The sequence below is a fragment of the Solanum dulcamara genome, chromosome 10, assembly GCF_947179165.1.
Source record: "Solanum dulcamara chromosome 10, daSolDulc1.2, whole genome shotgun sequence".
Classification (NCBI taxonomy): Eukaryota; Viridiplantae; Streptophyta; class Magnoliopsida; order Solanales; family Solanaceae; genus Solanum; species Solanum dulcamara.
The window spans coordinates 60,867,375-60,882,702 of NC_077246.1; the positions used below are offsets into that span (position 1 = coordinate 60,867,375).

Sequence of the window (15,328 nt, forward strand, 5' to 3'; positions counted from 1 at the left end):
GGCATGTGTTGAATTGGATCCCATCTTCCTAAAAGAAAAATCCAAATTGAATCCGATTGAATTTTTATTATACCAAGTCAAGCTAAGTCTGAATTAATTTATCTATGTGGTGGGACGCAATTGAACTTTTACTGTACATCAAACTCTGAACTATGTGCTTGTGTTTATATTTGTAAGAGGGACGCCATTTTATGAGTTGAAAACCACAAAAGCAAGAAATTAGAGAAAGAAAGGTTCTGGATTCTGTTGATGCCATTGATATACTCATTAGCCCTCTACAGTTTATATGCGATTCAATAATCTGAGGTTCTTGATTTAAATTTGTTTTTTTTTGGGTTTGTATAATTCATTATTTTGATGATATCATTTGTAATAAGTCTTCTAGATCAGGTGATTTGTTGCGTATAGTATGATCATTTCTTATTAGTTTAGTCAACGTTTGAGAATTTTATTTGGTAGTATTTTGCTACAATGATAGCATTTCTTGGCTTTGAAGCTATTTTTACTTGAATAATTAGTATGACACAATTTTTATGTGTTTTAATTTGCCATAAAAAATTAATTAGTTAGTACTAGAATGACATGTGCCCCAAAAGAATAAAATAGATACAGAGCACTCACATAGCCGATTTCAAGTTTAGCATATGTACTAGTTATACTATATTGGAGCCAATTTGAGAGTTCGGTAATTGATGGGACCTTATTTTTTTTTAGAAGACATAATTATCAGACCACTAAAAGATAGGATCTTTTTCCAAGTATGATACTGAGTTTATGAAAGTGCTGCCTGTTTCTTATTACAATGATTTGCACTGTTGGAGTTACATCTCTTCTCTTGTTGTGAAAATGAAATTTTATTTGATATCGCCTTGCACATGGTTAATCTCCAATGGTACATGGTACGAAATGATATTTCTTATGCTTCTTCTGTGGACAATTAAGAAGCCAGTTTTTATGATTATGAGAGAACTTCAAGGTGGAATTGTTGTGTTAGAAAAGTCTTGTTTAAATCACATGTATCAAAAGATATGACCTTGATCCTCAAGAAGAAATTTATCATGTTTGGATTGAGCTACAAGCTTTTTTATTTTCATAATCAGGCTATCTTTAGTGCAATTTTTGATGCCCCGATGTATATAGTTTTGACATACTTTCTAGAGAGAAATACATCTGCGTTTGATTTTATTTTCATTTTATAAGTGAGCATCAAATCAGTTTCAGGTTAGTAATGACAAATGAATATCGAGGGACAAATGACTAGACTTATGAATCTATTTTTATAGTAGCTAATCTATGACATTTCTTCTATTCACTTGGAGCATGGAAAAACGTGGCATTTTGACCACCAATAACAGAAGGCACACCAATAACATATCTGGCTGTCACCAAGGAGTATTGTGCCTACTGTTATTGGTGTTCAACTTCCATATTCATTTAGGGCCTTTGATATGGCTCATTTTTCTCATTATATGATTCCATTGGGGGACCTAGCATGGATATTTTTGTTGATATTGAGAAACATAGTTGATAATGAATTAGATTTTGAAATAATTTCATGTTTATAATTCAAAAGAGATGCTGATCACTTGGTTATCTTGTTTTTTCATGTTCCTCTTTATGTTTTGTTGAATTACTTACTTGTTTGATAGCTTTCAGATTTTTTGTTGTGTGTTTTACTATCTCTTCATGCAGATGGATTCTCATTATGTAAGTTGATTAAGTACTTAGACTTGGTGGCTATCGAGTGCTTTCTGGCACTCCTATCAATTGGAAGACTAACTACGTCAATGCCTGACAGTGCCACAAGGAGAAACTTCAGTAAAAACAAAGGAAAATTGAATAGATTGTTTAATGTCTTTGCTGGAAGAAGAAATCAACTAAAAATGAAAATGCGATAAGGTAGAAAACAATTGATGTTGACTTGTGCTGTTCTGCACAAGCAACATTTTATAAATCTGCAGATGGATATTGTACTTAATGGTTCATTTGAGTGAAAGTGTAGATTCATGACTTCCATGAGTGCAATTCTACTCTTAACAAGGTTTTCTCTTTTCTCTCCATTGAAAGATACTAGATTATGTCAACAATAAGAATATTGCACTGCTACATTTTAAACTTGCAAGAACTTATTTTCATAAAATGTGAGTTGTGTTGCAAGGTCTCTCTCTCTAGGGGTTCAAGTTATTTTGAACTTTACATACTGATTTGAGGTGACGTTGTTTCCTTATTATGGAACTCTTTGTACAAGTGTCTTGGTGCAAATGTTTGTATCTTTAGTGTTGGAATTTCGGATAAACTTAAAATCGTTCATCATTTATCTGCAGGCACATTTTGATATAGATAATTGATTGTTGTATATCATCACAATTTGCATGATGTTTTGAATGTTTTGCTATTTAGCAGCCAGTGATCCCATTTTTGGATTTAGCTACATCTGTAAATGCAAGATTATTCCTATCTATTATAACTGTTCAATAAGATTTGGTTCTGTTTAATACTTTCCTCCTTGTATATTTTACTGCAAATTTCAAATTTAATGTCGAGTTGCATTGACTTATTTAGTTTTCTGGTTGTTTATATTAGGTAGAAGAAAATGGAAGCTTGTATAACACCAAGCAAAGGTAACAGTAATGGGAGTCTTAAGATATTCCCTGAAAGATCTTAAGCTATTTTTCTCAAGACGGAGGCAGATTCAAGATTTGAAATTTATAAAGTATCTATAACAATCTCAAGGTTATATATAATAATAACTGAATTCAGAGTCACATAATTATAATCATTTAGTGAATTTCTTAATACATATATAGGGTTTGAATGAAAGTTATTGAATTTCTGTGAACCCATACATCATACTTTGCATTAGTCACTATCCAAAAATAGCCAATGAACTAGTTTTTTGAATTTAATCCTAGACACTACAGAGAAGGAAATTTCTCAGTCAGAATTCTTAAGGAGTATATCACCACCAGAAATTAAATCTCCTTTGCAAACAGAGAGAATGTATACTCACCAAGAATTATTATAAAATTTTTATTCTAGTAGTAACCCTGGATCTTGGAGGCCTAATATATAAGTGATAACTATCAAGGGAACTCCAGTACTTCAAGATCATTCACAAGGAGTCAGGTTAAAACCAATCTCACGCAAGTACATGATGAATTTAATGTTGTATTTTTTAAGAAGCCTTGGGCAGTAGTAGGGGAAGATGTTACAAATGCAGTACTGAAGTTTTTTGACACATGACACATATATCCACCCATAAACTGTACAACAGTTACTCTAATTCCAAAAGTTACCAATCTTACAAAAATTGGTGAGTATAGGCCTATTTCATGTTGTACTACTATTTATAAGATCATTTCAAAGGTGATCACAACAAGGATGCAGCTGGTGATGAGCTCCATAGTTGATCCTGATCAATCAGGCTTTGTGTCAGGCAGAGCAATTAATGATAACATTATAATTAAGCCATGAATTAGTGAAAGGCTATGGTAGGAAAGGTGTCTCTACAAGGTATATGATAAAGGCGGATATGAAGAAGTCTTATGACTCTCTTGAGTGGAGTTTTCTGGAACAAATCTTATATGAAATGAAATTCCCAACAATAATGGTCAAATGGATTTTGCAGTGTGTCACCACTGTAACATATTCTTTTCTTGTCAATGAGAAAGCTACTAAACCTTTCCAAGCTAGGAGAGGGGTTAGGCAAGGTGATCCCTTATCACCATTCCTATTTGTGTTGGCTATGGACTATCTCACAAGGATACTTAAAAGTTTGCATACAAATCCTGCATTCCACTATCATTCCAAGTGTAAGAAGCAAAGAATTATTCAGTTAAACTTTGCTGATATTCTGTATAGGCGACATTAAATCAGTAAGGAGTCTATATAAGTGTTTTATGATCTTTTCTAATGCTTCAGGCCTGGAGGCTAATATTGACAAAAACAGTGTCTATTGGAGGTATAAAACAGTATATTCAGGATCAAATTTTACAATAATTTGTGGGAGGGGAGTTACCTTTTAGATATTTGGGGGTGCTATTGAGTACTAAAAGAATGTCAATAGTCCAATGTAAGCCTCTTATAGATAAGATGTTGAGCAGAGTGACCAACTGGATTACTAAGTTCTTATCTTATATTGGAAGAGCTCAACTTGTTAAAAAATGTCCTCTTTTCCATTCAGATTTTCTGGGAACAAATTTTTGCTTTGCCTAAAAAGATATTACAAGCCGTTGAGAGTATATGCAGGAAATTTCTGGGACTGGAAATGTAGAAGCATCCAAAAAAGCACTTATTGCTTGGGAGAAGTTATGTTGGCCTAAGGCAAATAGAGGATTGAATTTTCTTGATATACACATGGAACAATGCTGCAATAGGCAAACTTTTATGGAACTTATGTAAGAAGAAAGATAAACTATGGGTGGAATGGATACATAGCTATTATGGGAAGGAAGGAATATAGGGCATCCAGGCTAAGCAAGTATCTTGGCTTGTGCAAAGAATTCTAAGGGGCCTACAAGTACCTGGAAGCTGCTGGTTATAATTAACAAACTCTATTGCTAATGGATCAGTATTCAATCAAGAATGTCTATAGGAAGATGAAGAGGAATATGGTGAAAGTAGACTGGAGAAAGCTGGCCTGGAATAACTATGGAGCTAAGTGGATATTTATGTTGTATATTGCACTTAACAGAAGACTCTCAACAAAACCTAGACTTGCAGAATGAAGGATTGTAACTAACAGGACCTGTTCCTTGTGTCAGCTGGAAGATTAGGCTATTGATCACTTGTTCTTTAAATGTTCACTCACAGCCGAAATATGGACAAAGCTATTAGCATGGCAGGGAATACAAAGATCAGTATTGAATTGGAAGGATGAAATACAATGGGCAATACAACACATGAAAGGTAGGAGTAGTATAACACAGATTTACCAGATGACAATGGTAGGAGCCATTTATCACTTATGGATAGAGCGCAATTGCAGGATTTTCCAACAAAAAATGAGGAATGAGGAGACCATACTTAGACAGATCATATGCGAGGTGCATGGTGGAGGATCCCAATTAGCTAGATTAAATAGTAAACTACATGAACTAAATGTTTATCCTTAGTAAAGTGTACTAGAGAATAAAGAACAAGTATCAGGTAGTGATCTTAGCAAGACTTGGGGCCGATATGTCCAAGTCTGCTGCTTTGCTGTTTTGTAATGTTTCATTTTGGTAAATAAAATTTACCTATCAAAAAAAAGGAGTCAAGTTAAGAATCTCATGGATTTTCAACTAATTGGATGAGGATGGGCGTTACTTTAGATATGTGACCATAGTAGGAGAGATATGATTAGCAATTAAGATATTTGGGACAAGATGGGAGTAGCCTCACTGGAGGATAAAATGCGAAAAGCAAGAACAATGGTTCAGATATGTGAAGAAAGGATGCTAGAGATATTATTGCAGCACAAGCATTATAATTTTCACGTAAAAATAAATTGATGGACGTCCATCGATTTTCTTTAAGCCCTTGATTTTCTATTAAAACATTTTTTTAAAAAAATGAAACCAAAGAATAAAGTCGATTTTCCCTCAATTTTTTGAACCGATCATGTCCATCGAATTGTTTTAATAGTATTTCTCCATCCAGTTTCAAGAACAAAATAAGCATGTTTTTATGATATTCAGGCCCTTTTATAGTGGACCATTTTTGTTGGCCCACAAATTTGCAATGTATAAGGGGGGAAATTAGGCTAAGTGTCCATTCGGCCATTTGCTTTACGAAAAAATTGGCCCAATTTTAAAATTATCGAAATTGGCTGAGTTCCCTTCTTCTTCCATCCTCCTCCTCCTCCCGCCCCTTCTTGCTGCATCCAATCTTCCACCTTTCTTCTTTCATGATTAATCAATCATTAAAGTTTCAAAGCTTGCTTGATTTAAAAATTTGACGAACCACAAATGCGAATCGTTTCAAGCAAATTATATATCAAAAGACTTGAACCATCGAGATGACTTCATATCTAAAGTTTGGGACTGTTTAGAGGTGATTTTGAGTTGATCGAGATTGAATAGTTTGTGTATATTTTTTATATAGTTAAGCTACATTCAACTTTTTGAGTGTATCATAATGTATAGTCAATGTATAACCCATGTATATGTAAACTATATTGTATAGTCAGTGTGCATTTTCTATGACTTTTGACAAACTATATTGTATAGTCAATAATGTATACTTTCTATGATTTTTGGATATTTTTTTAATGTAAATAAAAATATGATTATATTCATCGTAAACTAATTATTTTATTATATATATTGAAAATTATCTCATTTATGAGCTGCAAATTTGTAATTTGATTTTTGGGTGATATATTAATAAACTTTTTTCTATAATTAAATATCTTGACATGCCCCAAAATAAAAAGAATATTGTATGTACAAATTGAAACGTAATAAAATCATGTGCATTTCTCTATTGCATGGTCCATACCCATCTTTAACCAAGCTGCTGCACATGAACCTTTATGAAACCCCTAGTTTCTCAAGCTACCAAATGGTCCCCAAAGGACATCTTGACATCGAAATGTGAATTAGACATTTGTTGACGAAAACTAAAGCTTCGTCGAGTGACGTGCTCTATGAATACTGTTTTTGTCCAAATTTATGTGATACTTTTCACGTATTGACAGTTAAATTGACTAATTTTTAAAATTAAATTAGTTTAGATCAAAGTAATTTATATAATTTGTCTTTTTTTTTTTTTTGAAACTCTAAGGAAATCCATAACTTCTATCATTCAGGTGAACATGTTGTGGTAACATGCTCACTGAGCAATAGTTCGCATACTACATAGAAAATGTAAATTGCATTAGACAAACCTCATATTACGAGATCATGACTAAATAGTGCACGAAGACTGAATTTGATTACAAAAAGTAGTTTAAAAACTTGGTGATCTATTTCATTTATCGATTGTTAATAATCCAATTAATATGAATTACTAACATCGTCAGGCCCATGACGGAGGCAAAAGCACCTCGTATTTCCATTCTCATCAAGCTTGATGTTGATACAACTTTTTTAGTTATATTACTAGTAAAATAATTTAAAACTTTTCTCTTGATTCATTCTAATTTCTAAACATTCGCCAGAGCTAGCCAGAAGCCACATTCACTCTTGAAAATAAATACTTTTAATAAATAATTATTGATTTCAGCGATATTTTTTATTTTTTTATTTTTATTATCTATAACAATATATAGTAATATTATAGTAAATTTGTTACGTATTAAAAATAAATTATGCAAGCAATATAAATATATTATACACGTTTTAAAATATATTATGTTTGTTTGGTAAACAATTGACTCAATACATTATAAGTGTATTAAAGTGTGTGATAAATGTATTATCCATAAATAAAACTTGTATTATATGTGTTTTATAAATTGTTCTCTGCTATTAAAATTGTATTATAAATTTTCAGTGAAAAAAGATATTGTTATAGATGATAAATATTTTCTTAATAAAGCATATCTATGTAAGTTTCCCTTCACTTCCTATTTCATACGAAAATATTTCATATATATAACAAATTACCAGGCATGCTACGTATGAAAAAAAATAATCCTTCCGTTTTAATTTATTTATTTTACTTTTCGTTTTAGTCTGTTAACTTTTCATCACTTTTACTTTTTAATAATTTCTTAATTTTTCATATCAAATATCACTTTTACTATTTGTTGGGTATTTGTCCCGAGTTTCTTTCCATAGATGAGTTTTTCTTTTCCTAAAAGCAAAACATAAAAGTCTCTATATTTGGCTAGTTCTTTTTCTGGCATGAAAATGTTAATGACTCTATAAATAAAGATTCATTCCTTCTAATATGTTGCATTCACAATGTAGTCCTAAGGGTTTCAAGAGTTCTGTATAGGAGGAGAAACGATGAGACACAAATGTTATATTAACATTTGTGTGAACCTCTTTTATTCTGAGTGAATTGTGTGAAGTTATTTATCTCGATATTTTGTATTCTTATATTTATATAGTGAATTGCTCTTCTCCTCTTGTGAATGTAGGTCGATTGATCAAATCATGCATGTTAAATGTTTATATCTCTTTTGGTATATTTCTCGTTTATCTTCTCACTCATGATCTTTCGAAGTTTGCTTTCTTAATTTTCGCATGACATCAGATTATTTCGATCCTAATGATACTGTATATATCCAAAATTGCCAAATCTAAGCAGGAATAAAAAGATTTCATAGCTGATGCTAGTCAATTTATAGGGAGGGGAAAGGGGCCTATTGCCATGGAGCCCAAGATGGGTATCTTCCGTCCAAATTCATGATTTAAAGTAATGATCTCAAGTTAAGATATGTAATTAAATTTCAATAAAATATCTAATTTTTTTCTTAAAATGTACTTAAATGCTGCACAATAGTTATAGCCATAATTTCACGAGGAAAGACTATTGATGTTTGTCTTTTTTACATTCATAGTCTTTCTATTATTTTCGTTAAAATTGGTTAACAATTTTTTATTCCTTTATAACATAAAAAGTAGAAAAAAATAATTTTGCATACTTTTGTATATAACAGTTAAATACATTTGAAATTTCAAATATCAATATACATATATAACAATACTTCACTATAACGATGATGAATTTTTCACACAGACATAATCACAATAAAGAGATTTGACTTTAATAATAACTGAATTCAATCAATTTATAAATATTTAATAAATTTCTTAATACAAATATAAGATCCATACAAAATCTATTATATCCTTGTGAACCCATACATTATACTCTGCATCCGCCACTAGGTCTCTCCTACATTAGGCCTAGCGGGGAAACGCTAATTAATTAATTATAAGTAGTACTACTGCATCTTAGAAGAAATAATAATAATAACAAGATGGTAATTAAAGAAAAAGAACAAAATAGAACCTAACAATTGAAATTATTGTCACATAATTAGTAAGCTTCTAATAATGGGAATAATTGTCACATAAGTAAGCTTCTAATAATGGCAGCTTGAGCACTGTCACTCTCAGTAGATTCCAAAAGCACTGATAATCTATCACTTAGGTCTTCCACTTCTCTATGTAAACTTCTTATGTAATTACATGTCTCTTGCAACACTTTGGAAGCTGAAACCTGTTTTAAAAAAATAAAAATTAAGAAACATTAGAAATTGTTCACTAGATGAGACAACAATAACAATATAGCCAGCGTAGTCCTACAGATGAGTTATAAGAAGGGTAGAGTATAGACTTTACCCTTGTCTCAGAGACAGAAAGACTGATTCACGATACTCTCTCGGCTTAAGGGAAAAGAAGTCCAGAAAAAGAAGTAATAGAAGTACATATAATAGGAGATAGTAACAGAAACAATTGATAGTAACAAAATAGTAACTACAAACAAAATTATATGATTATTGAAGTATGAGAAACAACACATAGATTTCTTATGTAATTGCTCACTAGATCATATACCAATTAATTATAGATTTTTTATAAATATAATTATCATAAGATCAACTGTTTGGAAATATAATGCATATAAATATGAGACTACCAAGAGATGTTATGAAGTGACAAAGTGTCCTACACCACACACTTTAAATGAGGAGGCTTGCAATGTGGCCTAGTGGGCATGGGAATATGACTTTCAAACTTATCCCTAAAAACATAATAAAGGCCACACAAAATATGAATGGCATAATGAAAATATGTTCATTCATTCATTTGTACAAACACAACATATATAGTAAGTAAAAGAAGAGAACAAACAAAATGTAACCAAATTAACATTTACAAAATGTGACAATATAAGTAAAATTTTTTTTTTTACACAATAAGTACAATTCAACAAGTTATAAAAAATTAGACTGTCAATACATAGAACGTAAATTGAATTCATGGTACCTTGTTGGAAGGCCTAGTGTGGCTTTCAGGGATAAGTAATTGTAACTTTGATACGAGATCAGCAATCTGATCATCAGTTATTCTGGTAGCTCCTGATGATTGTCTCGAACCGCGTGTTCTTCGGCTTGACATTATATTGTCAGGGCAACTAAGAAGGTAAGAACTTGTGTTGATGTACTGTCAAAGAGAAGTTATAGTAATAGAATGTTGTTTGAATGAATTTGTAAGAGTTGTGTGTGGTGTGGGGAGTTTAAAAAGAGAAGAGGATGATAACTAATTGAGAGACAAGTTATGGACATAGAGAGAAGGGAACCACATGAACAAGACTAAGAGAAAAAAAAACACTAAGGAACAAGTGTTGGAGGTAAAGAAGACAAGTGCATGGGAGAAAGTTGTGGGTTATTTTGCCTTTTAAATAGAAAGTTCGAAAATATTATTAAGAGAGGAATTGATAAAAGATATAATAAGGGGCTTAGGGGTGGGGGTGTGATGGGTTTGTTAATAAGAAACTAAGGACATGTGTGTCATGCTATGATAGATAAAGGAAGATAATCATGAAAAATTCTAAATATACTTTTGTGTGGCTTTTATTGTAGCAGTTATATCACAACAATGTTTTTAATGGTATGAAATCATTAGTGATGAAAGGGCAGACGAAAAATAACGGTGAGAGATTTTATAGATAAATGTAAGTTACAAACAATCGAGGTATATTTGAACCTTCAATTCTACATACTATTACTTGTAATTATGTATTATTCATTATTTAAATAGGTTTAAGTTATAGTCTAAAAATATTTTAAACCAATAATATAATTTAACTTTTGATAGCCTGTTCGTTACCATAATAATTAACTAACTAACTAATAGGTATCATAATGATTTACTTGTAAATATTAAAGAGGTTTAGAAGAGAGAAATTCTGAACCTCTTTATTCCTTAAAAGATTATAATAATATAAATACATATAGAGTATTAATTAACTATGATAACTACATAATCAAATTCCTACAAATCAGCTAAACCACAATATATACGATATTGCATGGCTATAATGATTTTCTAACAATAAGGTTGAGCTATCCTTTTAATTTTGAATTTAATTGGATAAGATTATCCTTAACAAACAAATATAACCTAATAGTATATAAAAAAATTATACCGTTATCTTATAGAACTTAGGTTCAATTTAGTACAAGTACATTTTTTAAAAATTAATATATATTATACACATTGACAAATAATTTAACATTATACAGCAGAGATCTCGGGTTCGAATCATAAAAATAATAAAAAACTTATTAGGAGCTCTATTTTTAAATAAATTCTGCAGTGCATGTTTGAATTTAGTCAAGCACGCTAATGAGGTCCTGAGCCGGATAGAGTGGGAATTTTTTTTTTAACGCTATTCACATTGTATTGTCCTTCTCCATGTGTCTCCCAAAAGAGTAGAGGTTAGGTTACAAAGTCAAGTGGCTAATAGGAAATTTTGCCCTTGTTTATCTGCCAACTTTGGGGCCTCTTTTGTCAGTAGCAAGCACGCAAGCCCATGTTATCTTATTGTCTACTTATCATTTTAATATACTCTTTCCTATCTAAAATAAATAATTTTTTGGAACTTTTTCTATAGTGTAAAATAAATTAATTTTTCAAATTAATTTTCCTTTTTAAAGGATTTTTCAAAATATATTTAGCTTTAAGAAGAGTTTGGAAAAAAAAATGAATGAGGTGGATGAGCTCTTTCAATTAATGTCATAATCTAGACTTTCTTAAAATGTATGATACATAAATATGTCTTTTAATTATTTGAATTAAGCTGACATCTATGCTCTCCAATTTTGGATGTGCACAAGTAGACACTTAAACTTATATAAAATTGAATAAGTAGACACTACATGTTCTATGGCATAATGCACGTAGGTCACCACGTAGGATACAAAATTGCCATGTTGGACATCACGTATGATGAATGTCTATTTGTTCAATTTAATACAAATTTAAGTGTCTAGTTGTGCACACACAAAATAGAAGGACATAAATACCAGCTAAGGTCAAATATATAACATGTTTATGCATTATGTCTTTACATAGTATGTTCAAAAGTTCTATGGTGATGATTTGAAAGATGTAAATCATACGAAAAAGGGTCAAAATTGTCCCTGAACTATGTGAAATAGACCACTTATATCCTCCGTTATATTTTAAATTAAAAATGCCCCACAATTATCTCAAGAGATCACAAATGCCCTCAAAGGTTAACACTCAAATTTTTAGTGATGTGGTAAGCCTCATGGGACTGATCTCTCCACCTAAACATTGCCAACGATTCACTACAAGAATCTGGACCTTTAACGACGACCAAATCGCCACAAAATCTTAAAATATCGCCACTAAATATTTTCACTGATTTTTAACATTAGATTATAAGAAAGACTTTGCATTTTTTCCTTCATAACAGGGACATTGATTTTAAAAATCACAAATCACGTCGATCAAGGAGGAGTGAAGACACTATATGTTATTTTTATGTCATATCTAAATGCACAAAATGTTTAATAATACGTTGTGTAGTTGGAGATTCGAGTTGAGAAGTAATTTTGAAGCATTTCGTAATAATACTGCATTTAAAAAAAAATAATAGTACATTTATATTGATTTTAGAAAAATAGATCATAATCGAAAATTAATTACCATGTTTTTTTGTTGAAAAAATAGGTTTTAGTGGTGACTCTAGTGGCCACTAAAAATCAGTGTTATTGTAACCTTCAGTCGCCGCTAAAATCAGTGAAATCTTTATTGATGAAATTTTGAGATTTTGTGAAGACTTTTGTTGTCGCTAAAAGGTCAAGTTTCTTATAGTGAATTCTAATTGACAAAGCTTAGGTGGAGGAATTAATCCCACGTGGCTTGTCATATAATTAAAAATTTGAATGATTAACTCTTAATAATATTTTGTTATCTCTTGAAATAACAATAGAGGTATTTTTAATTCCAAATATAACGAAGGATATAAACCATCTATTATACATAGTTCAGAGACAATTTTAATTTTTTTTCCGTAAATCATATCAATGAGGATGAGGTTGGAGTATAGTAAGTGAGGAGTCCACTAGCCACGTGCAGCTATGTATATAGTTTTAATTTTCTTCCATTAGTTCTTTGTACTTGCTAATTAGTAATGTCAACTGATGATTAATCTCAATACAATATTAAATCTTCTAAATGCGTGCAGATTGCAGTGGCTTCTTCTTTTACCAGCTAGTTTCAGCAAGAGAAATGACCTCCTATTTATAACCTTGAAATTAATCATATCTAACCTTGAAATTATTTTTCAGAAAATGTTTTTCAAATTTCTTAATATATGATTTGTTAAATTTTTTGAACTTTTCTTTCTAGGAAAATAATTTATTTTAAAATAAAAAAAATGTTTATCCAAAATAAAAATAGTGAAAACAAATTCCGCAATTGACATTTTACATTAATTATCTCCTCCCATCATTCAATAACATACACTCTAATTTTATCAATTGCCCTTACCTCTCTTTAATAATAAATAGACACTCTTTTTAAGAAGAAGGGTATGGTAATCTAATTGCTATTTGAACAAATCTTATATCAATCAATAATCACTTGTTTAAACTCTTCAAGTTTATAATTTTTATGCTATATAGTCAAATTGGTTACTCGTGATCACTTAATACTAACAATAAAATGAGACAAAATTAATTAATTTCATTTTGATATTATAAAATGATAATTATTTTGTGATAAATCTTTTTATGACCTGGACAATTAATATAAAACGAAAAGATTAATTCCAAATGTTTAATTTAAGGTGGACCTTGACAGCATTGAAACTTGTTGGATCGAAATATTTAAAGTATAAGATCCTATACATCACCATTTGTTCCATCAAAATATAATTATACGTCATGTTTCCATTTTTAGGCTCTTACCTTTGTTTTTTTGCATGAAAGCCACCATATCTTCTGGTCATCATGTCACGAGAGGTTTCGAAATAGAAGGGGAAACATAACGTATTTAGTCTATAATTAGACCAATGTCCAATAAACATACGATCAATAACTTGTTAGATGTTGACATTGCATATATATATGATGAACAAATTTGAATACAATTCTTTCTCACACACAAACATATCTAGACATTGAACAGAAAATATATATAAACAATTCGCTTGGCGTCACATTTGTTCTATTAATATGAAGTTTGGTAAACAATTGAAATGGTCCTACTCACCTACATAGATGAAAAATCATCATTCTTGGACAAACTTTAATTAGTATTTAGTTACCTGAAGAATAGAATGAATCCCACATCGATAAAGGAAGAGAACTTCATGATCTTTATAAGGTTTGGATAATATTCTTCTCCAATTGAACTAGCTTTTGGGATATGAATTAGACTCAAGACCTATTTTGAGATGATATCAGAACCAGATTTGATCCAATGTGCCCCCCTTCCCCCCAGAATTCCAAACAGGGGGGTTGATGAATGGGATAAATCCCATATTGGTGAAGGACGTACGAGAACTCGGAGCTCCTTATTAGGCTTCCAAACAGGGGGGTTGATGAATGGGATAAATCCCATATCGGTGAAGGACGTACGAGAACTCGAAGCTCTTTATTAGGCTTGACAATCTTTCTTCTTTTGAGCTAACTTTTGGGGTGATTTAGGCTTATGACCTATTTTGACAATACCTTATAAGCATCTCATATTTTAGCCAAGTTCAACCCAATTAGGTTTGATGTGTACTTCCTATAGGTATAACAATCAATCATAACGAAACACACATAAATACTTTCATTTCTAAAATGAATTTTCTTTAAATCAAATAGGTGAGAAGAGAATTAACTTATTTACGTGACCATGTTTACCATTACCATACTCATAATTTTCTTTATTTTAAAAAATAGGTGATGAGAAGAACTTCTATGTCATATTGGGTCTTACCTATGGTTTATGCTAGCCTACGTTAGTTGCTACAACTATCGTGAATCGAATTATTTAATTTATATCTCAACCACCCAGTTAGGCTTGTTCAGTTGAAAATAGAGGACGCAATATTAATCCTCTTTTATTAAAAAACACGAGAATAGACATCAAGGCTTCAATTTCATCTCGGCCTATTTAGCTTTTTGAAGAAAGGCTATACAAGCCTAGTGGTTATGCCCAAACGGTGACTTAACTATAAGCCAACTAAAGCAATGATTTAGGACTTCAATTTTTCCGGGCCTCATTTTTTTAAAAAAGACTATTAAAATTCGATCAGAAATTGAGGATCATAACCAATGGACTACGTCGGTTTATTGAACAAAATCTGGTGAAAATCGACACACTTTTGATTATCACTTTTAGAAAATCGACGGACAGTATCAGCT

General features: G+C 31.1%; 1 protein-coding gene across 1 annotated transcript; it reads right to left on the bottom strand.

Annotated features, from left to right (window-relative positions):
* Positions 1-8,690: 8,690 nt before the first annotated feature.
* LOC129870855 (transcription factor PRE6-like) lies at positions 8,691-10,483 on the bottom strand. Its single transcript, XM_055945729.1, has 2 exons — positions 9,927-10,483; positions 8,691-9,156 (listed from the first exon to the last, which is right to left on the bottom strand). The coding sequence occupies exons 1-2, from the start codon at positions 10,056-10,058 to the stop codon at positions 9,004-9,006; spliced, it is 285 nt and encodes a 94-aa protein (XP_055801704.1). The 5' UTR covers positions 10,059-10,483; the 3' UTR covers positions 8,691-9,003.
* Between the last annotated feature and the right edge of the window lie 4,845 nt (positions 10,484-15,328).

Bases quoted from the DNA above. Each gene is read 5' to 3' on its own strand.
- LOC129870855 (XM_055945729.1), bottom strand. From the start codon at position 10,058: ATGTCAAGCCGAAGAACACGCGGTTCGAGACAATCATCAGGAGCTACC. The intron at 9,157-9,926 runs GTACCATGAATT...TTTTTAAAACAG, and splicing joins ACACTAGGCCTTCCAACAAG to GTTTCAGCTTCCAAAGTGTT.